Here is a 25581-nt window from a genome sequence, read left to right on the forward strand (position 1 = left end):
AAAGAATATCAGAATTAACCAAGAAAAAAAAATGCTTAGGGCAGCAAGTGAAAATGAGCACCACAAAAGAAATCTAGTAACTTTTTCTCCTTGAAAACCTCCCCTCTCGTAGAGTTACTATCTGGTCTGTAGCATGGAGATCTCTAGATGATGACTGCCCCGGAGCGAGGCAACTGCGACTGTCCTCCAGAGTGTTAATTGCGTGCTTTCTTGGGAACCTCTGAAGAGTCATGATGTTTCTCTAGGGAGGCTTGAGAACTTCTTAGTTTCAGTCTGAATCATTCTCTCATATACCATCTGAATCATTCTCTCATATACCATCTGAATCATTCTCTCATATACCATCTGAATCATTCTCTCATATACCATCTGAATCATTCTCTCATATACCATCTGAATCATTCTCTCATATACCATCTGAATCATTCTCTCATATACCATCTGAATCATTCTCTCATATACCATCTGAATCATTCTCTCATATACCATCTGAATCATTCTCTCATATATTCCGGAAGACGGATATATAATGTGTAAATTATAAATTTTGACAATTTTTACTACTGAACTCTCTTCCGAAAAAAAGCTAAGACGTTTCTCTCTCTGATTTTTTTTCTCAATTTGATTATCACCTAGTACAGTACCAACATGAGATATTTTGTTTCATGAATAGAGAGTTCATGCATAGAAACTAAAGAGCACAAAGGTCAGAAAATTTAGGATGTAGGCTACGTTGCTTGCTTCGGGGCCTCCCTGATATTTTTCCTTCTTCCTGCAGCCCCGATAGTTCATTCTCTGATAAGACAATGTTTGCCTACTATTAAATAAGTTATACAGTCGAATCCCATTATAACGAACTCCAGTAGACCAAAGAAATCACTTCGTTATAACGAAATTTCGTTATAAAGGAATTTCCAATTTTTAACATGCGCAAAAAAAAAAATCGTTGTAGCGGAATTTGAGTCTAGGGAGAAAAATACATATTTACGTTCTAGATATAATAAAAAGAATGAAGTTGAATTTGAAAAATAATACAAAGCAACTCAAATCAATTAAGCATTGAAGTTTTTTGCATAAGTTTTACCCGGGCTGGGATCTTTGGCAGGCCTCCTTGTCACATGTTTCACGGGTCCCATAGAAGAAAAAAAATAGTTATCGGGTCCCCCCTGGCTGAAGTCCTGTCAGTCCCACCCGTGTGTGGTCCATGGTTGTTAGTCGTGGTGTTTCAGATGGATGTAGCCCATGCTAGAAAAGCAGAGGAAAATCAGAATTTTTTTTGCTTCTCTACATGCTTCACATCATATGACTCGCTCAGGCATTGGACTATATTGTATATGTATAGCTGACCGATGACTACTCCCAGAGGTCAACAGTTAACGTCGTGACTCATCCAAGGCGGATAAAGAAGAAGACAGCTCCGTGGACCCAAATGTTGTTTTGATTTTGTTTTCACACCACAAATGCACTGCAAAAAACTATTTATTTTACATACATATTTTTTAGTATTCCATTAAATCAACCAGTCATCCTCCCGTCTAGGGTGTGTGACAGTTGCGGCGACACAGGGCTCCGCACTTGGAGGAGCCCCGCATATGTGGGAATATAAAAAAAGTTTTTTTCACTATAATACAACGAGGTAGTTATGTTTCAACTACAGAAACAATAGTAATTATTCCAAATAATACATCAGATAAAAGAGAATTATTCACAACTCGAAGGAGCCCTACAGATCGATCAGAGAGACTTCATAAAATTTTTTTGGAGGGGCCGCGAAATTCCTAAGCCCGGCCCTGCTACTAGCAGAAGGTTGTGGCGCAATTTACCTGCAATCGTGTTACCAGGCCAGTCATTAAAGTTAACTGACCATCCTGAATTTGACAAACTTTCCTCTACACATGCACAAAACACACCTTAAACATACTCCCTTGTCTTTCTCTTCACACGTAGTCCCCGAGGCTACAATTTGTAAGCCCGCAGATGGCCCGGGAAAATAAATTTCATTCTGGTCTGGTGGTCTGAAAAAGCAGAGCCTAGAAGGTGTTGGCTCAGTGGTGTCTGTTTTAGAGGTTGCCTTTATAACAGCTGAATTTCATAACATCGATGTTTTTTACGTTGCGAGAAATCATATCGGGAAAAACGCATTGAGAAGAAATATAAGCAGTGATGGTAACTCGTGGGAAATTTCCCATATTCGTGGGAAAAATTGGCCAAAATTGGTCCATATGGGAAATTTCTTGGCGTTTGTGGGAAATTTTGAAATTTGGTCAAACAAAAGAATTTCTGTTGAAAAAAAAACATAAATGCCAAACAATGCTTTTCTAGTGTAAAATAATTGATTACATATTTCCACCGATAGATGGCAGCAAAAACTTCGGAATGTGTGGGAAAAATTTAGTCAAAAGGGAAATTTTTGAGGGAAATTTTGCTTGACGAGGTTACCATCACTGAATATAAGGAAAAACGAGGTCTTTTGGCGAAACCCGTTTGTTTACTTGCTGATGGTGACTGTCAGATGTGCACGCGTGTGCTTCTAATAACCAGTAGTAGTCGAGGATTATTACTAACGTTGAAGCATAATTTCGTCACAGCCACTCATCGGAACAGCTCATCTGTGTCGTGTCGAAGGAGGACCAATTTAAGAGATCGCAAGCAGGTGCATCACCGGTCGTCGTTTGTTCAGCCGTTTGTCATCGACCACAGCAAAGGCTACGCGTCCGCAAAACTGCCGAAGAATTGGGCCAGAGATCGACTCACTGGTTACAAGCTCAAATTTGTCAGGACGATGGATGATCCGGACGTCCAAAAGAAACTCGCACCGCTGCGACTCGCCGTCAAGGAGCAGGTCAACACTTTTCATTCTCATTAAATAAAAATCGCGTGCGCTCCACATCACCAACCAGTGAAATGTGGTGATGTGGAGAGAGGCGCTGTTTTTCATGTGTATAAACACTTTGCTCTTCTCCCAAAGCTATGAAACATGCGAACAAAAGTGTTATTTGCGATTAGTTTTTTCTCTTTTTATAAATGTGTCTGAAAAAATGATCATCATCTATTCATTATTGGTTTGAAATTCTCATCCTTTTCATTTTTTATGTGCCTTTTATAATGAAGTAAAACCTCTCGCATCCCAAACAACCAAATTTCTTTTCTTTTTATTATTATTGTGGCATATTCATTCAATCGTGACGAATTCGTGCTTAGAGGGTCATAAGGTCAATGACCTAAGAAATACAGTGGATCCCGTTTTCAAAAACTGTCACAAAAAAACATTGTTCGTGAGAAAATGCTTTAAATGGGAAATCTTGATGGGTATTAAGAGTTTGGGCGACAAAAATAAGTCTTGCTGAAGGAGAAAATGCTCCAAGTGGAAGAGGCATCCATTGTAGTGCAAGTGATTTTATACGAAGGTTTTTTAACAGCTGGCTAATGCGAAGATATATTTAGGAAAGAGAGAATATTCAACTGCCTTTGTGGGGAATCAAACCCATGCCCTTTCACTTTTCTGGCAAATGCACTAGGCCAGTGGTTCTCAACCTTTTCAAGCATGCAGCCCGGTTTCATTCATTTTTGTGAGTCAAAGGCCCGGTCAAACACACGACCAATGGAAAATTAAACAGCTAATCACTCATGGCCTGGTATGAATGATATCAGGGCCTGGTACCAGGCCGCGCCCCAGCAGTTGAGAAACACTGCACTAGACTACAAAAGCAACGAATATCTCAATCTTTCCTTAGAGCTCGTGTGCACTAAACAGGATTAGGATTGAATAGTGCAGAGTGACATCATTCTCGGACAAATGATTTGTGTGAGCTAATTTTATAATTTATAAAATTGTTTAGTTTAAAACTTCAACAGTGTTTGGCCTTTTGAATATTACCTTTGAACTCTCATATTCATTAGCCAAATGATGAAACCTTGTATCTCAATTTTTTTCCAGAAATAAGATTTTTGTATGTACGGAAAAAAGTAGAGTCCTCATATCTTCTTCCAAAGCAGAATGTGCCAAAATCTGCTACGTACATTGCGGAACAATCGGTGCTACCGCAGAACATCCTGCTACTTTACCAAACACTAACTCTGGCCATATCAATATATTGCAATTTACTCTCATTAACGAGTTTAGTTAGAAATGAAGGTGCCATCTATCGGTGGTTGCCTCAAGCTCATTAGAAAAAAATATCTTGTTATCTATATGCTTCCCTCAGTTTGAACCTGGGACCTGATGGCAACCTTAATAGTGGCAGATGGCAGCACTATACATAAGCATTACACAGAAACAAAAACTTCACATTAGGTTCACTACACGTACACATACATTCCAACATGTATCAATTTGTTAGAAATTCCACTGAGGAATATGGATGAGGTGCATTCATGGTTTAGTAGGCAACCTTAATAGTGATAGATGAGCATCTACCACCACACCACTTCGACAAAAATTCAGCTCGATCTCTACCAGGAATTGATCCCGGGCCCTCCATTTTCAGATGAGTTGCAGAACAATCTGGAAGGGTTTTAAGAAAAGTGCAAAAAACACTTTTTTTTTAATGGGGATTTTTACTGGGGATACTGCAGAACATTTCTACTCAGCCAAGAACTTGTTGCAGAACAGTGCAAAACATTCTGCTTTGGGGTGTATTCAGGGCTGTTTTAAGAGCATCGTGGGCCCCGGGCCAAGTGATTTTTCTGAGGCCCTACCTGACAAATTTTCGAAAATTTCACAACCGGTTCTAATTTCTCTGAGGCCCCTCTTCCCTTGAGGCCCCCGGGCCATGCCCTGATGGGCCCATGCGTTAAGACGGCACTGGGTGTATCTCATCAATCAGGCAAAGCATATCATCACTAATGTACATTGTGCAATTTATCATTGAAATTGAAAAAACCCTCCTAGCTGATACCAGTGGTGTACATGTTTTTTACCTCTCCTGAAAAATTTAACCAAACTGATTTATATGGTTTTCACACTAGGCCAGGGCCAAGTCCCAGGCACCAGGTCGCCATGCCAACTAAAAAAATTTCATTACGAAACTCTACTGGCTACTCTCTTTGGTTCAAAAAAAAAAAGAGAAAGATGAATATTTTTCCTCAGCAAACCTCATATATATTTCACCTCATCAAATGTTTTGGATTGGATTTTTCGAACATTGGATGTTTTTGGAATTTTTCTTTCATATTTTTCCGAAAAGACAGATTTTTTTTTTCAAAATCTTTTAAGACATTTTCTCCCATCGACTACTTGTGAGGATCGGAATGAAGACATCTTTATTCCCATATTCTATGTGGCTCTAGATTAAACCGCCAAAGAATGGCTCTAGGCTGCCTATGGGCACTGAATCAGGGGTGAAGGAGAAAAATAATTAGAAAAATCGCTGAAAAATAGTTTTTATGCACGAATTTCAAATTAAAGATGCGGGCGATTCGTCTGCATCTTTAGTGCTCGCGTGAAAGGGTATGCGGACCCGCATCCGCTCCATGTGAAAGGGGCCTAAGACCTGGACAAGTAGAAAAATTTAATATTTTGGACTGGGAAAAAGTTTCTTGGTACCTATAAAAAATTTTTGCCTCTTAAATTCTTTTCAATTTGTCAATCCCTGCATAGGGCCATTGATATTTTAACCTTTTTTACACTTTAATGCCTTTGGGCACTGTGGAGGTATTTACTCGCGTCCAAAATTTTTTTTTGTTCTTATTGGAAACACATCCTGTCCCCTTTATAATAAGAACAAGGGTATTTTATTGCAGGACTTGACTGATTGAAAAAAAAAATGGAGGTGTGAATTCAATTTGTTAAAGCAGCGTTTCTCAACCGGTGTTCCGCGACTGCTCGAGGAAAATAAAATAAAAAACTACATAAAAAAATTATTAGACATTTATCATTAATGATTTTATTAATTTGATGAATAATTAAAAAGGCCTGCAGAGCTCTGCCATAGAATTTTTTTCTAAAAAAAAAATTCAGTATTTTTTTCTGTAAATCAGTAGTTTAGAACCACTGTGTTAAAGGATAAGAATTTTTCCTCCTAGTTCAAGAATTATATTGTTTCTGACGTGAATGTCGCTCTCCACTTGTTAATACAAGATATACAGAAGACTGGATGTTGTGAAGATATTTATTATTTGAGATGTTAATTTTTTAAGGAAGGAAAAAACTCATCTCTCCCGGTAGAGGCAGAGATGAGTTTTTTCCTTCCTTAAAAAATTAACATCTCAAATAATAAATATCTTCACAACATCCAGTCTTCTGTATATCTTGTATATTGTTTCTACTTATTGCAGTGTTTCCAAAAAAAATCAAGCTTCAGGTCTCCATGGCAACTAAAGAATTTGTGTTGCTGCCTAAAATTGGAGTCTGGCAACAACACAAAATTCCTATAAATTATGTCATCGAGTCTACCACTTTCTGAGGAAAAATGTGCTAGGCTCCTAAGAAATTTATCTGGTGCCTAAACTTTTTGTTTCATTCGTCCACCTCTGACTTATTGTTGCCTTATAACATTGGTGGATACTACCATAAATTAAAAAAAAAAGTGTTATTCCAGATCCAGACATTAAGTTAATCACATGTAGAAGATTTTAGGTTGCAATACCAATGTTTTAATCACCATTGTGACCTGATCATGTTTTGTTTTACTGTAGTATGTAGGTACTCGTATTTTAATGTTTCATGAAGTAATGGTTATTGTCACATTGTTGGTGGTATTTTTTGAGCCCTTTTTCACGTAGTATATCATTTCTTTTGCAAACGCAATATTTTTTTGTTAATTGATCAAATTCATGTTTAGGGTGATATCATACGGTCTCTGAAGAGCAATGGAGCACCCGAATTGGATGTGAAAAAAGCGGTGAATGAGTTGAAAGCCAGGAAGAAAATTCTTGAAGATGAGGTTTTTTTTATTTTTGGCTCATGAGCGAGACTTCTTCATATTTTTACGCAAGATAATATATGTTTGGAGTGTTGCATTAGTGAAATTAAGTCAGTTTTTGTTGTTTATTGTAAATATTTTAGGAGCTCAAGTTGTGCCCACCTGATGCAGGTTTTGATAGAGCTCGGATGGAAGATTTGTTAAAAAGACGTTTTTTCTTTGACCAATCATTTTCAATCTATGGAGGTTATGAAAATGTTCTCATTTCACATCTTTTTAAGTCTTTTTTTTCTTGTGTTTAGTGAACTTTTTCTCTTTGGCAAGTTGTTTTTAAATTTAAATTATTTTAGAACCCTCTCTTTTTTTTCTAAGTACGAGTAATTGCTTGTTCTCAGAGAGTCAATATATATACACAGTCAATCTTTGGAGAGGGCACAAAAGGTTTGGGGAAAAGGAGCACAAGGAATCCCTTCCAGGGAAAGTTTGAGTTACCAACTTGAAAAAAAACAAAAACATTCAAATTAAGAGAAATTGGTTTATAAACTGTATTTACAAGTATTTTATTCCAGTATATATTTTTTTACAAAAATTCAGTGGAACCTTCCCTAATGGACACTTTACTGATTCCTGGTCCCGTGGAATAAGTCTTTAATGCATTTCAGTCCCCGTTAACAGAGGCTCTGGATTGTAGACAGTAAAATCAGGTGAACTCTAATTTATTAATTTTTGGTCATAAACTGAGTATTTATCATATTCAATTAAGATTACATTTGATCCCAAGCTTGTATTGGTGAACATGATAAATCATCAATTAATTACTTAATTAACTGAACATAACCATTTCCCCCAAAGCAGAGTATGCCAAAATCTGTGACATACGTCGCAGAACAATGTGGAAAAATTTTAAGAAAAATGTAGAAAATGCTGTTGGGGGAATTTTTACAGCAGAACATTTTCACTTAGCCAGGGGTTCATTGCAGAACAATACAAAATATTCTGCTTTCAGGACTATGGTCCAGGATGGTGAATTCAAATGGTAATGTTGGTTCTGTTTGTTGATAAGTGTAAAGAAAGCCAACATTACAAGACTGATAATGTAATGAATGTTTTTATTTGAAATTGAAATTGAAATTTATTACACACACACATATTACAACATATAATACAGACGCAATATACAAAAAAAAACAAACAAAAAAAACATATATATTACCATTTATATATTAGCCCAAGGGATTACATAATCCGTCCAGGGCATATTGATAGTGTAGTATATATTGACGCTTAATATATTTTCACGCTTAATTTAATTTTTATCGCAAAATATGTGTAGTGCATGTTTCATGTACGGGTAAAAATAATTAATTGGTTTAATGAAGAGAAGAAAGGTGTAATTTTTTTTCATATTTATCAGTCTTTCCAACTTTATTTCAGAATTATGCATAATCGCTGGTAAAAGTGATAAAAATTGTGAAATTTCATTCTTATCGAGACAATTGGTGATTGTGCCACCAGTCAATCACTTTTAACTGGTGCCCTACAGCAGTAAAATAGTCAATATTACACTTCACTCATAGTTCGAAAAATAGGTGGCAGGTGACAGCACTATAAAAATCTTTACACTGAAACAAACTTCACGTTAGGTTCACAACACAAACACACATTCCAAAATGTACCAATCTGTTAAAAGTGCCGCAGAGGAATGTAGACGAGGTTCATGTGTGATTTAGTAGTAAAGAGAGTAGTCAATCACTTTTACTCTAACATATATGAACCAACCAAGCTCTAGATGTAATTGGGGTAGAGAAGATTTATATCAATATCATCAAGAAAATATATGACAAAGCAACTGCAACGATTCGTTTGAATAAAGGAAAAGCAAAGATTAAACTTGGAAAAGGAGTCAGACAGGGTGATACTTATCTCAACAAAACTCTTTACCGCTGTTTTAGAAGAAGTATTCAGAAAACTGGATTGGGATAAAAAAGGAACCAAAATAAATGGAGAATTTCTAAACCATTTGCATTTTGCAGATGATATTGTTGTTATCAGCAGTAATTCAGATGAACTAGAAGAAATGATGCAAGAACTGCAAAGGCAAGTATTCAGGTGGGCTTGAAAATAAATCTGCAAAAGACTAAAGTTATGTTCAATCCCTTTGCGTTGAAGACAATCTTGTTCAACACCAGAGGGATAAAAGAAGTAAGTTATGTATACCTGGGACAAAAAATTACTATGGACAACGGAATCATTAATGAAATAAACCGAAGGATCAGAATTGGATGGAGCACTTTTGGCAAAAACTGTGTAATTCTGAAGAGTCGCATGCTATTATGCCTGAAAAGAGAAGTTTTTAACCAGTGTTCGCTACCAGCACTGACTTATGGAGCTGAAACATGGATACTCACAAGCAAGACGATACAAAGGCTACAGACAACACAAAGGAACATGGAAAGATGTATGCTAAGCATCACAAGGAGTGATAGAAAACGAATCACTTGGATAAGGAACCATACAAAGGTGTATGATATCATGGAAAGAATTAAACGTTTTAAATGGAAATGGGCTGGACATATTGTAAGAAGACAGAACAACAGATAGACCACAAGTATTCTAGATTGGTACCCTGTGGTGTTAAATGTCTGAGAAGGCGTCCCCATGCAAAATGGATCGACGACATCAGGAAAGTGGCAGGAATCAACTGGATGGCTAAAGCATCAGACAGAGCAGAATGGGAAAATTTAGAGGAGACCTTCATCCAGCAGTGGATTGAAAATGGTTGATGATGATGATACAAATACAATGCTGCAACAAGCAAAATGTCCAATGAGGTGGCTGAGAAAAAGATGCCCATAACAAATATGGATGTCATATATTTCTCAAAAACACAGCAACCCAATTAAAAACACAATCAAAAATTATAAACAATAGATACACATGATAAAATATTATACAGTGCCCATAAAGAATATTATGGTTGTCTTATTCTAAGTATAGATAGCTTCTTGATTTACCCCAACATGTTTATCGTATTTCTTTTTAAACGTGTCAATTGTGTTACAATTTACTACCTCCGGGGGTAAGCTATTCCATTTATTGACAACCCTTTTAGACAAAAGTTCCCTGTGACACCATAACCTCGCATTGTCCCGTACCAATCGATACTTGTGTCCCCTTGTAAAAGCAGTTGATTGACGGTGTACTAAATGTTCATGGTCCATCCTATCCATCCCATTGAAAATTTTGAACACTTCGATCATATCTCCTCGACACCTGCATTCATCCAATGTAAACATATTCAAAAAGTCTCTTTTCATAACTCAATCCCTGTGTGCCAAATGATACGAACCAATTACTATTGAAGCCAAACATCGTATAAATATGAAAGTTTTATAAACAAGAATTCGCTATATGTCGCACCTCCCCATTAGTGGACAAACATTTTGGTCCCCGTTACCCCGTTATCAAGAGGTTCTACTGTACGTGTACTACTTTTTTTTAATTTTTGATCATTTGGGGGGGGGGCGACACAAGTCCCCTATATATATATATATATATATATATATATATATTTCTGGCACACAAGTTGCTAGACTTGTCTACATTGCATAAGTTTTCAACATATTGTATATATTTTTCCTTCAAAATTTTTATAGACTGCTTCATGATGTTGATATAAGTCACTAATTTTAAGCAAATTAAAAAACTGATTGTTTGTTTTTATTTGCTATATTTCCTCATTCTGTTTTTTATTTTCTGGTAATAATTCAGTTTAAACATTTAATGCTAAAATTATCTTTTTAATTTAATTTTACTCAAGAAAATTAATTCTTTTGTTGATTTTTTTTTTTTTTTTTCTAATGATAATGCTTAAAAATTGTAGGAGTTGCTGGACAGTATGACTTTGGGCCTATGGGTTGTGCCATGAAAACAAACATTTTGAACTTGTGGCGCTCACATTTTATTCTTGAAGAACAGATGCTGGAAATTGACTGCTCTATCCTCACTCCAGAAGCTGTTTTGAAGTAATGTATCAAGTTATTTTAGAAGTATTTAGGTTACTGTTTCATCTTGCTTTGTGTTATAGCAAATTATTTTTTCCTGTTATTTTTTAAGGTAAACCGGTTAATTATGCACTCAGTGTAGAATGCCTCAGGATTTCTCTTCAAAAAATATCAAAAAGAGGGTAGGGGTGGGATTCTCCACAGAGTCACGTGAATTTTCTTTCTAGTGTTCATCTTCCTTTGGTAACCAGTCATTTATGTTTTTTGTCTTACTTCAGAGCTTCTGGACATGTGGATCGCTTTGCAGATTTGATGGTTAAAGACTTGAAGAATGGTGAATGTTTTCGACTTGATCATCTAATTAAAGGTACATAACAAATACAATTTTTCTTTCTAGTTCAATATTATATCTAGGTAAATTAAGATACTTATTGTTAGAATTTGTGCAAAAGCAATTTTTTTCACTTGAGATAAAACATTTTTTATTGATATCACTAGTGAAAATTAAGGATAGAAATACATGGGGAATTTCAATATTATATATATGTGTTTACTGGTATTGCTCCCTTTTCCTTAATTTTAATGTATTTTTATTAATGATTTCTGGTGTGAATTTTTTTTCCTATGTTCTTATTAAGATATAATTTTAAGACCAGCAAAAGGGCCTTTAGTTCTGGTATATGAAGTTGTGCTTTTATATCTTTTTGACTCTTTTGAATATTGTATAAAAATTAAAATGTTGAGTATTTAAATATATTTTTACATAAAAATTCATCAGACACTTTCTGTATAATTTGCAGCACATTTAGAAAAATTGATGGCTGATAAAACTACTACACAAGAGAAAAAGGCAGAATATGAGGACATCATTGTGAAGGTAGCAAAAATTGAAGACATCAATATATTAAATTAATATTTGTTAAATGTTGAAGAATTGTGTCTTTTTAAACTTATGTTACATGCGCTTACTATTAACATCTTTTTCTCAGCCACCATGTTGGGCATTTTGCCTGTTGTGGCCTTGTATTTAATTACTGCTTGCATTGTCTGATGTGTATACACACAACTGAGTTTAGAAAGTTTTGAAAATCCCTAGGCTAAACTAAAAACAAAACTGATAATATCTTGTACCACAGTGCAAAAAGAAGAGGAATTATATGAACTTTTTCAAAAGTTAGTACTAAAGCAGTGTGCTGAATCAAGTTGGTCACTCATTTTCAGAATATTGGTTTTAAAGAATATAGTGGTCAACAAAAATGGCCAGGTTTGTGAATGAAGTACTGCATAACCTCTATATCTGCTGTAATTAGAACAAACCTACATCAGTGAATAGAAATTACCCAGATAAACAAATGTAAATCAATTTTAAAGATTGAATATCATCTGTAATAGTTATAATTGAATGCATAATATGATAGCCATATACCATAAGTAATTGATACATTTTTTGTCACTGTTGTTAATTGGAAAAGAAGTTTTCAGAGCAAAAGGCTTTCGATGTTTCTTTAATGACCGATAGGTGACATTAGTGTCTAAGTTGCTTAAATTATACCATTCCTGATGCCAACTGGAAAACATTGAGAAAAATTAAATTTTAGTAATTTGCCCATCGCTGGGTTAGATGATTGAGGTTCTACTTTGTTATCATTTGCATGAATTGATTCTGAAAGCATGGTAGAAAAAAAAAATATATAAACCAAAAAAAACTTTATTGTATGCATTTATGAATGAGAGTTGTTAAGGCTAAATTATAGTTGGTGAGTTTATCAGTTACTCGCTTGAGGTTGTACGTGCTGCTATTTGAGTTGCTCTGTGAATAAAGTTGTCTGGTTTACTTGCTGTTGTCTTAGTGAGTGAAGTTGAAGGGAGGAGCTACTTATCTTGCTACTCTCTTTGGTTCACAATAAAAGAGAGAAATATGACATTACTTTTTCTCAGTCACTTCATTGGGCATTTTGCCTGTTGTGGCATTGTATTTGTATGTAATTGAAACTCACTGGGTTAAATGAAACCTGCTTATGCCCCAGCCACTTTACTCGCCTTACAGCTGGTGAATTAGTATAGCTCAAATACATTGAGCTTTTACAGCTTTTTCCAAAGGATATTTTAGAACATTAACATCAGAATTTTTAGAAATGAATTTGAAAATCAGTTATATTCATTTTTATTTTTTGATATGATAAAATCAAGTGTTAGGGTAGGAAAAAAATGCATTTTCATTTGACACTGATAGGAAAAATGGAATAGTATTTTTCTCAGTGGAAAATTTAATGTATTGTAAAATTTTATTTCAATTGCAGTTAGATGGCTGTTCTAAGGAACAAATGAATGAGATATTAAGAAGATTTGACATTAAATCACCAAATACTGGGAATGATTTATCTGATGCTGTGGAGTTCAACTTAATGTTCAATATTTCAATTGGACCAACTGGGATGTTAAAAGGGTATGTATAAATTTTCGAAAAGAAAGGTTGAAAAGTTACTAAATCATCTTATATTACTTTTGTTTTTGAAATTAAAAGTAATGTAATCCATTTCAAATAATGATATTAATCAGAAAACAAAAAGATCGCATGGAAACAAGATGATGTTTGAATTTTCTATTCGTGATATATAAAATGTATTTTATCGAAATAGAGAAAATTGTGTCTCTCAGAATCCAGCACCAAAAATGCACTTAAGGATTTATAGGTTATGAGGAAACTATACGGGGTGATTCAGAAAGGATGGGAAAAACGTTAAGAGATGATGATGATGCCTGGCAGTCGAGTGGTTAGGGAACTGGCTTCTCACTGTGCAGGTCTGCGTTCGAATCCTGGTTCGGGCATGGATGTCTACTAACCTAACACTAACAAATTCCCTGGATGGATCATGATGATCCCTTGAGAATACGTGAAGATCACATTATTCATGTTATAGTACACACACCAATACAAACAATTGTCATCAAAGAATGCATGGTATAACATGAAACAAGCCAGCGGCATTCCTGTTGAAATTTACTGGGAGAAAAAGAACACCATGCATGCAAATGTAACCTGGGGAAGAAGAAGAAACCATACGCAAATTTGCATCACAGTGAATAAAAGGCGCAGATGCTAGCCCTGTGAAGTTATTCCAACGTGTTACCATTCTAACATTTGTAGTGTATGGGATGATGCCACACTTTAGTGATGCTGAATCTGCACCTTTTATTCACTGTGATGCAGATTTGCATACGATTTCTTCCCCAGGTTACATTTGCATGCATGGTATTCTTTTTCTCCCAGTAAATTTCAACAGGAATGCCATTTTAATGTTTGCAGAGCAGCTGTTTAAAATTGCGCTAGTGTGTTTGCGTTTCATGTTAGACCATACATTCTTTGATGACAATTGTTTGCACTGGTGTGTACTATCACCTTTTAAAGTTTTCCCATATTTTTTGAATCTTTGAATCACCCTATATAATGAACAAAATGCTTACTAAATATGTCAGTGATAAATGGGATAAATTCTCATTATATGAACAAATTTTATTAAACCTACAGAAATGGGCTTTGATTATTCATAATAACAGGAAATTATACATAATCACTGGAATATCACTTTAATTGTAACATGTACATTGTCCTTCGAAAAGATGAAACATGAAAAAAAGAGAAATTTGGAATTTTCCGCTTGAAATAATAAAAGTTGCCTCCTTCTTGAAATGATTTTGTGCATTGTTTTTTCATTCTCCTTCTCTTATTCCTAAATTTTATGTATTACTATGAGTGTATTTATGTATACTCACCCTGTATATTTAATGAATTTTTTTTCTATTAAATTATTTTTCAATAGTTATCTTCGTCCGGAAACAGCCCAAGGAATATTTGTAAATTTCAAACGTTTATTAGGCTTTAATCAAGGTAGACTTCCTTTTGCTGCTGCACAAATTGGCAATGCATTCAGGAATGAAATATCTCCCAGATCTGGTCTCATTCGAGTTAGGTAATTTATTTAAATGCTTGTTTTTTTTCTTTTTAAATCAGATAAGTGTGCGTGTGTGTCTTTCGATATGAGTTATGGTAGTCATGTGCTCTAAAACAATATGAATTCCTTAAAAATAAGTTAAATTACTTTAAAAAAATTTTTTGTGTAAATTTCATAAACATTTTGTAGAGATTTCTTTTTTTGTTAACTTAATTTTTTTCAAATGGGTGCAGTTGATAACTCCAACATACTGACACACATGAACGAATCACTCCTCTGTTCCCCTCACATTTTGGGTGTAGGGTATCTGGCAACACCGGAAAAAAACAGTGTTACTAGACAGACGATGGTAACATCCAGGAAGAACATAGCAAAACAATAAGGAGAACAAACATGCTGTTCCATTTTCCAAGAATGAAACATTTCTATTTTTTATTTAGCCTTGAATTAATTATGTAACTTTAGCATAATAAAACAAATTTTATGACGAGGTGAAGACCAAACAAGATGATGACAGAACAACATGTACTGCTGCAAACAGATCAGAACAAAACAGCAACTCCACTCAATCTGACCAAATTTCATTTTGATGAGCTTGTTGTCAGAAAAGATGATATACGCTATTACATTTGACGTTTTGAATTGGAATTACAGGTTTTCTTAACACGGACAATGCTAATATATGTGATCTTATTCTCCAATGCATAGGACTACATCTTTTCAAACTACTAAATCACGCATGCACCTTGTCCATATTCCTCTGCATCATCTTTTCAAACTAGTGAACTACAATTTAGATCCTGTCTTGCCAGATGAAAAAATTTATGCCGAGATCAAGGAATGTTTTGCTCTCTTACTACAAGTCAGCTATGAACATACATGCGGAGCAAACTAAATTCAGACAACGATATCCCCACAGTGGAGAAACAGTCAAGGAATATGTATTGACTCTGCAAACATTAGCAGTGAATAGCAAGTTCAAAACTAATCTGGATGAGTGTCTACAGGATCAACTCATTCTGGGAATCAGTGATTCGCAAATTCGGGAATTGTTACTTTGCAAACATGCTGACAAAGCTGTGACACTCAATGAAGTTGAGAAATCAGCTGTCAACTATGAATCCACTCTACTGAACTATATTCCACTCTATTGAATCTGCAATTAAGCCCAAACAGGTGCTTGTTACTACACAACCACCCGCAATCGCATAGCCAAAAATTGACAGGTAAAAAGGCCAAAGCAGATCGCGATGGTGCCCAATCATAAGGGAAAGAAGACAAAGCTTTTTGTATCAACAAGCAAAAGGTATGCATCCATTGTGGAAGAGCAAAACACAGGAAGGGGAGAAATGTAAAGCCAAAAATGCCCTGTGCATGGTCATGAGTGCATGACACTGGATTAGGTAAATCCCTCATCCCAGAATTTATTTTTATAACAAAATCAGGAAACCAATGTTGTCTAAGTCAAAACAACTGTTGTCATACCGTGACCAACCTATTGCTACACTAGGTGATGTGAAAGTGAACATTACAATTGGTAGAACGACCAAAGCGTGTTGCATCACAGTGGTGCCTGGAAAGAGTATTCCTATACTGGGAAAAGATCTCATGATGGTGTTTGCTGAACCGACGTATTCTGTATACGTTGTAGTTTCAGATCCAACAGAAATGATGTCACAAATCCTCAAGGAATATCCTGATATCAGTCATATATGGGAACAGTCAATAGCTTTGAAGTCAACATCAAGCTTAGTAAGAATGGAGTTCCTAAAATTATGAAAGCGCAACCCATTCCTTATGCCTTGTGTGTTACTGTAGACAATGATTGATAGACTCATACAAAATGGAACACTTGAACAAGTGAATGTAAACAATGAAATTAATGAATGGGCTTCTCCTGTCATTTACGTCACAAAGAAAAACAGACAAATTCGTCTATGTGGGGATTTCAAATCCACAATATATCCTTACATAATAACTGAGTCATATCCATATCCTACATTTGAGGATGTTGTTGCAAATTTGAATGGCTGTGTTGAGTTTAGTGTCATCGATCTGAAGGACACATTTTTTCAAGTAAAAGCCAACAAATGTTCAGAAGTATCTGGTTAATTTGACACATAGGGGTTATTACATTGTGCTTCGCTTGGCCTTCTAGACATATCACTATTTAAGTATACACCAGAGCCAACGAGAATAGCTCATAATCATATTTATTTACATAGACGTGTATTTACAGAGCGTCCGACATCTCTCATCTCTGACAGTCAACAACCTTCTATCTCTTCGGCTCCATGGCCTTTTCACCCGATCCGATTATTATACATCACTTCATTTCACTTCCGACACACATTGTACCAGCATGCCATTTGGAATAGCATGTACTCCAATTAATTTCCAGAAACTGATGGATCAGTTCCTTGTTGGAATGGGGAGATTAATCTGGTTCCAGGATAATATTGCAGTTGGTTTATTTCCCGGGTTCAAACCCCAACGTCTCCACAGTGGTGGTCGGCTGAAGTTGGTTTTCTGTGGTTCCCAACTTCGAGGTGCAAATGCAAGCCAATCTCCCCATTAAAAAGTCTCACCACAGAGAGCAACAAGCCTACAACAGTAAAATCTTCAATCATTACACTTCACTCATAGTTAAAAAAATAGGCAGCAGATGGCAGCACTACAACAAGCCTCACATTAGGTACACAACACGGACATGCACATTCAAATATGTACCAATTCGTTAGAAGCTCCGCAGAGAAATATGAACGAGGTGTATGTGTGGTTTAGTAGTAGTAGTTAGTTTATTCAACAGAACACTCATCAAGTGTTCTCTAATTGTTTGATAGTTTTTGAAAGGTAAGCTTGAAGGCACAATAGTCAAGATTGTAGCTGTTCAAATCGAAAATAAAATTCTTGGGACACAGAATCAACAAAAACGGTATTCTGCCTGATAGCAACAGAATAAGAGCTCTCAGTGCACCAACAAATGTCCCAGAGCTAAAATCCTTTTTAGGTTCAGTGAAATACTACAGTAGATTCTTCAAGAACTTGCAAATGCTTTGGGCACTCCTACACAAACTTCTGCAAAAGAACAAAAGTTACAAATGGAGCGTACCTGATAGCCAATCACTTCACTATACAAAGTGACCACAAACCATTCGAACTCATTCTTGGTACTGATAAGGAAGTACCTCATTTAGCTGCTTCAAGATTAACTATATGGGCTATCACTCTGAATGCTTTTGATTAAGAAATCGAACATCTACCTAGTAATAAATATGTGTTCCTGATGCATTATCTTGACTATCTTTGCCTGAAAAAAAGCATCAGTGATTTTGAGAGCAGTGCAGCTGTCTACAGAGTTGTGAACCTAAAAATAAACAAGCTCTTTCTAACACAAAGAATGCTCAAATGTCAAACAGAAAAAGATCCTTTTCTAAGCAAAGTTATTTTACATACAGAACATGGATTGCCACAGAAGAACACATTGGATGAGAACCTGTATCTATGTTATGAGAAATGACATGAACTGTCTTATGAACAAGGGATTTTAATGCTGAATAATTGCATTATAATACCAAACAAGTTGGATAACTGTGTAATGGAGAAAATTTGTAAAGGTTACGCTGCCATTGTTTCCATAAAATCAGTATTCTGAATGTCAGTATGGTGGCCATGCATTTACCGTGACATATAACATGTGGCGAAAACATGCTTGGGCTGTAACATAAACAATCCAAAAATTTGTGAATCATCTCTATTGTTATGGAATAACACAAGCAAACCTTGGGATTGAGTAAACGTAGACTTAATACAGGTGAATGGAAATAATTGGCTTTTCATCATTAGCTTGAATACTAAAACAAGCTACATCAGCTCATGTGATTAAACATTTTTGAAAGCTGTTTGCTTCGTATGGAATTTGTCGCATAATTGTTTCTGACAATGCACCACAATTCACATCATCTGAATTCAAGGAGTTTTGTAACAGAAATGGAGTCAAACATGTCAGAAAAACTCAGAACATACCATTGGCAGAGCAAGTAATTCACACTTTCAAGACAAAATTCAGAAAAGCATCTAACCAGTTTGAAGACCAAGAATACGAACTACAAGTCTTCTCATTCAATTATCATGCAACTGTACACCGTGCCACAAATGATACTCCTGCTAAGCTATTCCTCAACAGTAAACTGTGTACTTTATTCAACAGGCTGAAACCAGATTATATAAACGATGTGTCAAGTCCAAACTCTATCATGATAAAAGATCACAGTACAGAGAATTCAATGTTAGTGACAAAGTATGGTTACACCAAGGAATAAGTCCTCTAAATCCACAGTCATCGAACAGGAACTTTGTCTTATGTAACTGCAGATGATTAACGTGTTCATGCAGATCATTTGAGAAAGAAAGAGGAAAAAGAACCAACTATTGATGAAGGTAATCAACATGAACTTTGCGATCAATCAGCTGAAGATATTTAGCTTAAGTATTTCGTTTGCCGGCGGATGGCTGCGGACCTATGTTGGTAAACTTTTCCAATTGTTGTTGGTCATGTTGGGTGAACCTGGTCAGTTCACCTTGCATGTTGCCGAACATCATTTTATTGTTTATACTAATATACTGAGATTATATGTAAATTATGTTGAAATGTACGTTGTGACGTAATAGTTTTCATGTTATGACGTAATAGTTTTCATGTTATGACGTCATCGTTTTCTTGTTGTGACGTCATAGTTTTCTTACTCTGACGGAGTATTTCGGTGGTCCAAGTGGACCAAGAATATTTGTTTCATGATTCGTATAAATACGGATTGTGTTTGTGGAACGTTCGCATTGCATTTCATTCCATTTCACCTCACTCGTTTTATGAGTGGAATTCTTCGATGTTGTAGCACAATGGTGCTAGTTTTTTACTAATCAGTTTAAATGTAACATAACTTCTTCTAGACTTAGACTTAGAAAAACATCAGAGGATACGTTTCCAACTTCATTTGTGTCTCAGCAGGTCCGAACTTCTTTTAAATAGTAGCTTCATATATGAGCGGTGACTTAGCTCTCCTAACGTTAGCTAGGTGACGATGGGAACGCCTCTACACCTGGAGCTCCCGGTCTAGTTGGTATCGCCAACCACGTGCGATGGATGGGGTGACTATGACTGTTCTCAACATCTGCCTCATCGCAGCCTGATTTCCAACCTTCTGCAATCCTAGGCCCTTGGCACTCTCTGGGCTGGCGTCCGACATTCGTTTCACCTACGGACTTGCATCACCAGCCTCACCGGGTTCTCTTGGATCCGATGTTGTGCTAGTTCTAGATGATGTGTCTCAAAGTGTAGTTAAACAGCCCCTAGCACACCTCGTCCACTTCGGGACCATTGTGAATTGGCTTCCGTTGGTCTACTGCTCACCGGATGCCCACCTCAAAACTGGACTTTCGAAGTCGTGTGGAAACAGCGATTTTCCTCTACTGGTATGCCGAAGTTCCGAACCACATTCAGATAAATGCAATATGTGAAAAAAGTCTGTGATATATTTAAATATTCTTTATTTAACGTTATATTAAATTTTTAATGTCGTTAGCAAGTTCTTGGGTCAATTTTGTAACAATGTTTGTTTGCTTTTCTTGTGATTGAATAAATGTCTTGACTTGAATTCTGGTATTGACTTATTTCCTTTTGCTGTCAAAAAACTTGAAGTTAAAAATAGAATCTGGGAGTGCACTAAACACGTTGCATAGAGCCATGGCAGCTCCTGAGATAGAAACAGTGACCTCGGGTTGAATTAACCTTTTGCCACAATGTGCGCTCCAGGACACAACTATTTCTGCAAAGCCAACTGAAATAAAATGCATTGTCACGTTAGCGGAACAGGTGGGTGGAGAAGAGTTCAATGATATGGATATAGAAGTCAAACAGCTAATTAATAGCAATTCAAAGAACGAGCAATTCAGCATTGATCGAGGAGGAATCAATGCAGTTGACTGCTCCTAAGCGGTACCAGATGAAGAACATCAAGATAAAGAAGTGGATGACAAGTTCACCATGTGTAACATAGCGAAAGGGCTTCGCAAGTTCAAATCAACAATAGATTATTTTCATGACACAGATCCCTCTATATGGTACGTTCTTCACATGCAAAAAAATTGGTAGAAGAAGCCTTGCCAACATTACTCCAGCATACTTGATGATATGAAGAAGAAAAAACTGCAAACAGAAATCACAATGTTCTTTCAGAAAACATTGCCAACAATTGCTGTACCCTCTTTTACATTCCCTTCTATCTCTGTGTCACCCTGCTCTTCTCGTGCTGTTCAATAAACGACATATATACATACAAAAAAACCCATGGTTTCAGTTATTCGCAGATTTTCTATATTTGTAGTCACCCCTGGAACATAACCCCCCACAAATATGGGGGGCTGACTGTATTTGCTATGCATGTAATAGTGCACAAGAAACTAGAATAAAAGTATCATTATAGATGTGTGTAGAGTATACTAACAATATGGGAAGGGATCTGAGACTAGAGATTGATACTGTTTTTTGATGCTTATCATTGTATAGGAGTCCTGCTATAATTACGCATACATATTTTATCATTTTTATTGTGCTATTTTTTACTGTATTTCCCATCTTTTTTCCTGAATCTAAGCTCTTTTCCCTTTCTCATAATTTATGTTTTTTACTGATATAAACATAATTCGACCTCTTTTTTCCAAAAGTTAATTTTCCCCTTCCCTTTTTTCTTCCAAAGCGGTAAAGAATATTTCTTCTGAGTATTGTTTTTTTATTTATTATTTTTTAGGGAATTTACTATGGCTGAAATTGAACATTTTGTGGATCCTCGATTTAAAGACCATCCAAAATTTTCTGATATTCAGAACTTGGAAGTTTCACTTTATTCTGCATGCAATCAAATGGATGGTAAACCAGCAGAACTAACAAGCATTGGCAATGCTGTTAATAAGGTATTAATTTTGTTTTTAGAGTTTAAAACTAACTTTTTTATATATTTACATATATTGCAAATATTGTCCTACATGATTATCAATCTTACATCTGCTGATCTATTACTCTAAGCTAAGTAACAACGTAGTGAAATGCCATTATATGCACAGTGTTTGTGTGTTCTCTAACGCATGTCTTTATGGGCAGCTTAAAAGAAAAATTGCTCGCAATTAAGTATTAAATTATGGAAGAATAAAGAAACTTTTCTCAATAATGCTCAGAAATCACCAACGAAAAAGGCAAATGCATTTGAAAAATACAAAATTTCTAATACATTTAAATTAACTTTTATTTATAACACTTCTCAACACTGATTTTGTTCTCAAAGATATTTCAGTGATTTTAGGATGATTTTGGCTCTAGATTGAGACATCTCCAGATGATTGGCTCCAGATTGGCTCTAGTTTTTGAGATACAGTGAAAATAAAATTTCAAAAGTAATACCATAATCAGCATGCAAATCACATTGAAACTGTACGTTATAAATAAATATAGTAAATAATATTGCCGAAGATATTTCAGCGATTTTAGGATGATTTCGAGGTGCTAATTCCGAATCTAGCATTGGTTTTGTCGAATTCGCTTTAGTTTTATAGATAATGCATACTTTTAACAATGTGATTTGTATTTTTAATTGGGTTGCTGTATTTTTGAAACATATGACAACCATATTTTTATGGGCATCTTTTTATCAGCCACCTCGTTGGGCATTTTGCCTGTTGTGGCGTTGTATTTGTATTTGTATTTGTATGGTGCTTATATTTGCTAAATTGAAAATCATTGAAATTTAATTTCCACTTCATCTCAAAAACTAGAGCCAATCTGACAAAACCAATGCCAATTCAGAATCAGCATCCCAAAATCATCCTAAAATCACTGAAATATCTTTGCCAATGATTTACTGTATATTTATTTATCACTAAAATTTCACACACACATACTTTCAGCACAGCTCAATCTGTAGTAAATTGCTCATGGTGATAGACCGGACTTGTGCTCAGTTTGAAAGAAAGAAAGAAAATTTATTTATAATGAACAGTTTTAGTGTGTAATTTGTATGTTACTAAGGTATTACCATTAGAATTTCATTTTCACTTTATGTAAAAAACTAGAACCAATCTGACAACACCAATGCCAAATTCGTAATCAGCAACCCCAATATACCCCTAAAACCATAAAAATTTTCTCAGAACATGAATTAAATTTTTTTTGTTTGGCAGTGAAATTATTTTGAAGGCATTGACTATATTAAAGAACTATATTTTTCAGATAGTGAAGTCCATGACTAATTGAAACTTTTATGAAAGTACATGTATTCCTATCTTCAAAAATACATTAGTAAACAATAAATAAATCAACACCACTAATCACAGCGGCATAGCTTAGGTTCAAGGTTCATTACAAGCAGGAACATGGGCGGAGATATGGGGTGGGGGGCAATGCCCCCCAGCATCAAAGGTGAAGTCGACAGATCTAATGCATATATGTATAGATGAATCGACATCATCATCTTGCCCCCCCCCCAGACTTCCAAGTCTATCTCCGCCTATGAGCAGGAATTGTAAAAAAATTCAAATAGACCAATCAAATAGCTCCATTTTGCAAGTAGCCAATCAGAACGTTACAGTAGACTTCTATGCAGGTGCATTTTTATCACAAGGTTTGACTCTAATGTATATATATTTTTTCCACTGTGCAGCTGGGAGTAATCAACTATCCATGGTCAGCGGGGATCCGTGGAAGTGGGATCCATAATCAGAGAGAGAGAGAGAGAGTAGTATAGTGGTTATATGGTTATATTTATTCTCTGAAGACAGCATGTACAATATGCGAAAACGCATTACGAATTTTGTATTTTTGTTTGCTTTTCTGTGTATTTGTCTTTTTTTGTTGGTGATTTTTGTGAAGTATTCACTAGTTCTAAAACAAAGTGGGCTTAATTAAAATTATAAAAAGTTGCATGGTGTTTATTTTTAACTTCTAGTGAAAGCAATGTATTTCCTTAATTTTATTATGGTGTTAAGGTTTTTTATTGTGAATTATTTTCTACTTTGATTTTAAAATAGGGTGCCAAATGTCCCCTTTTGTATGCCAAGCAGTGAAATTATGTGTCATATACATGTTCAGCCACAGTGAAACCTCTTTAAGACTGTCGCAAATCACTCGTAGCTTGTGCACATTATAATGTATGGAGTCCCATTATATTATGTCTTGTCATTGTTATTTGAATTTTTGTATGTATCATTTATCTAACTCTTTTTTCATACGGATGTCTGTGTTAAATTTTTTATTTTCAGAAGTTAAATAAATTTGATTGGATTTTTTTTCTTTTTCTTCTCTGTTCATAGAAAATTGTTGCAAATGAAACATTAGGTTATTTTATGGCCAGAATATATTTGTTTCTGACAAAGGTTGGTGTTGATCATGCCAGGTTGAGATTCAGACAGCACATGAGTAATGAAATGGCTCATTATGCAACTGATTGTTGGGATGCTGAAGTTAAAACATCTTATGTGAGTATAATTTACTGATGCTAAAAACAATGATTTTTTTTTATATTTCAATACTCAAGATTCTGTACGAAACTCATTTTTTTCACTAGTTATAATACTCGGCACTGCCCAGGTTTGCTTTAATTACTGGAAGGCTTGAAAAGTGACAAACCGTTAGTCTGGTCCTGTTTGGTATATATACAAAATTTGGCGACGATCAGTCTAAATTTATAGATTTGTATAAAGAAAACACACACACACAAAAAATTTATAGATAGATTTATTTGCTCATGTATATGAGTGAGAAATCTTTTCTTGACTTTAAAACCATAAAAGCCTGAAAACTGATTTTTTTTTTTTCAGTACTTTTATCAATAAATTTTGCTGATAAAAAGTAAAACTTCATTTGTGGTAATTGAAAGTCTGCATCTGTTGTGAAGAAAATGTACCTAACACATCATCCTTTTTCTAATATACAGTGGTATCTCGATTATATCAAATGTAAGTGGAATAAGTGAGGGAAAATAAGATATGCATCAACGCAGGGCTCCCACTCGTCCTACTTTTCCTACTTTTTGGTAAAATGTCCTACTTTTGTCCTACTTTCTAGTTTTTGTCCTACTTTTCCACCAAATCCTATCAACAAAATTTGTGTAATTTATTTTAATTGAGCAGGAAATCATTGATATATTGCCAAATATTACAAATGTTGAAGAATGCAATTAATGATTCTGCCAAAGCAGAAATTTTATCATTTTTGGGGGGGGGGGGGTGTATGTTGACCATTTGGTTGATTAATTTTTCATTTGCTTAGTTTGAGGGTTCAACAAGTATAGTAGTCATAAAAAAACTTCTGTCTGGATGGAAAAATAATTTTGTATTTATTACTTCTTGGTCTTGGACAGTAACTGACATTCATCATTCAAAATTATGGTGCAAATAGGTGAAGCAACAGTTTGCATTTCAAAGCAGTTGGATACATAGGCCTATTCTAGGTTTGGTGATTCTGATGCTACCCAATAGCATTCAGTTGTCTTCTGTATTTTTAAGGCATGAAGAGGCATAAACAATATTTACAATGCTCAGCAAAGAGCTAGAAATGGAAGTGCTTCATTTGTCAAAAATGATTACATTAGCATTTTGAATAGTAAAATGTGAACAAATCCCTTTAAAAAATGATGGACAATGCAGTAAAACAGGTTCACCTTGCCTTATTTACATCGGATCTTGTAATCTACACATTTTGCACTGTGCTTTTGA

At 35.3% G+C, this 25581-nt stretch overlaps 1 protein-coding gene across 1 annotated transcript in view; it reads left to right on the forward strand.

Annotated features, from left to right (window-relative positions):
• Positions 1–2430: 2430 nt before the first annotated feature.
• GlyRS (glycine--tRNA ligase) overlaps positions 2431–25581 on the forward strand; it is a 45888-nt gene continuing 22737 nt past the window's right edge. Inside the window, exons 1-10 of the mRNA XM_089253027.1 lie at positions 2431–2842; positions 6783–6884; positions 7007–7109; positions 10747–10888; positions 11146–11234; positions 11668–11744; positions 13168–13313; positions 14689–14838; positions 21627–21789; positions 24178–24342. Of these exons, the coding sequence (XP_089109153.1) occupies positions 2513–2842; positions 6783–6884; positions 7007–7109; positions 10747–10888; positions 11146–11234; positions 11668–11744; positions 13168–13313; positions 14689–14838; positions 21627–21789; positions 24178–24342 (1467 nt within the window). The 5' untranslated portion in view covers positions 2431–2512. The remainder of the gene's footprint in view (positions 2843–6782; positions 6885–7006; positions 7110–10746; positions 10889–11145; positions 11235–11667; positions 11745–13167; positions 13314–14688; positions 14839–21626; positions 21790–24177; positions 24343–25581) is intronic.

Source organism: Pholcus phalangioides, unplaced genomic scaffold (assembly GCF_987345545.1).
Source record: "Pholcus phalangioides strain wild (caught in Gottingen) unplaced genomic scaffold, Ppha-v1.0 ptg000031l_1, whole genome shotgun sequence".
Taxonomy (NCBI): domain Eukaryota; kingdom Metazoa; phylum Arthropoda; class Arachnida; order Araneae; family Pholcidae; genus Pholcus; species Pholcus phalangioides.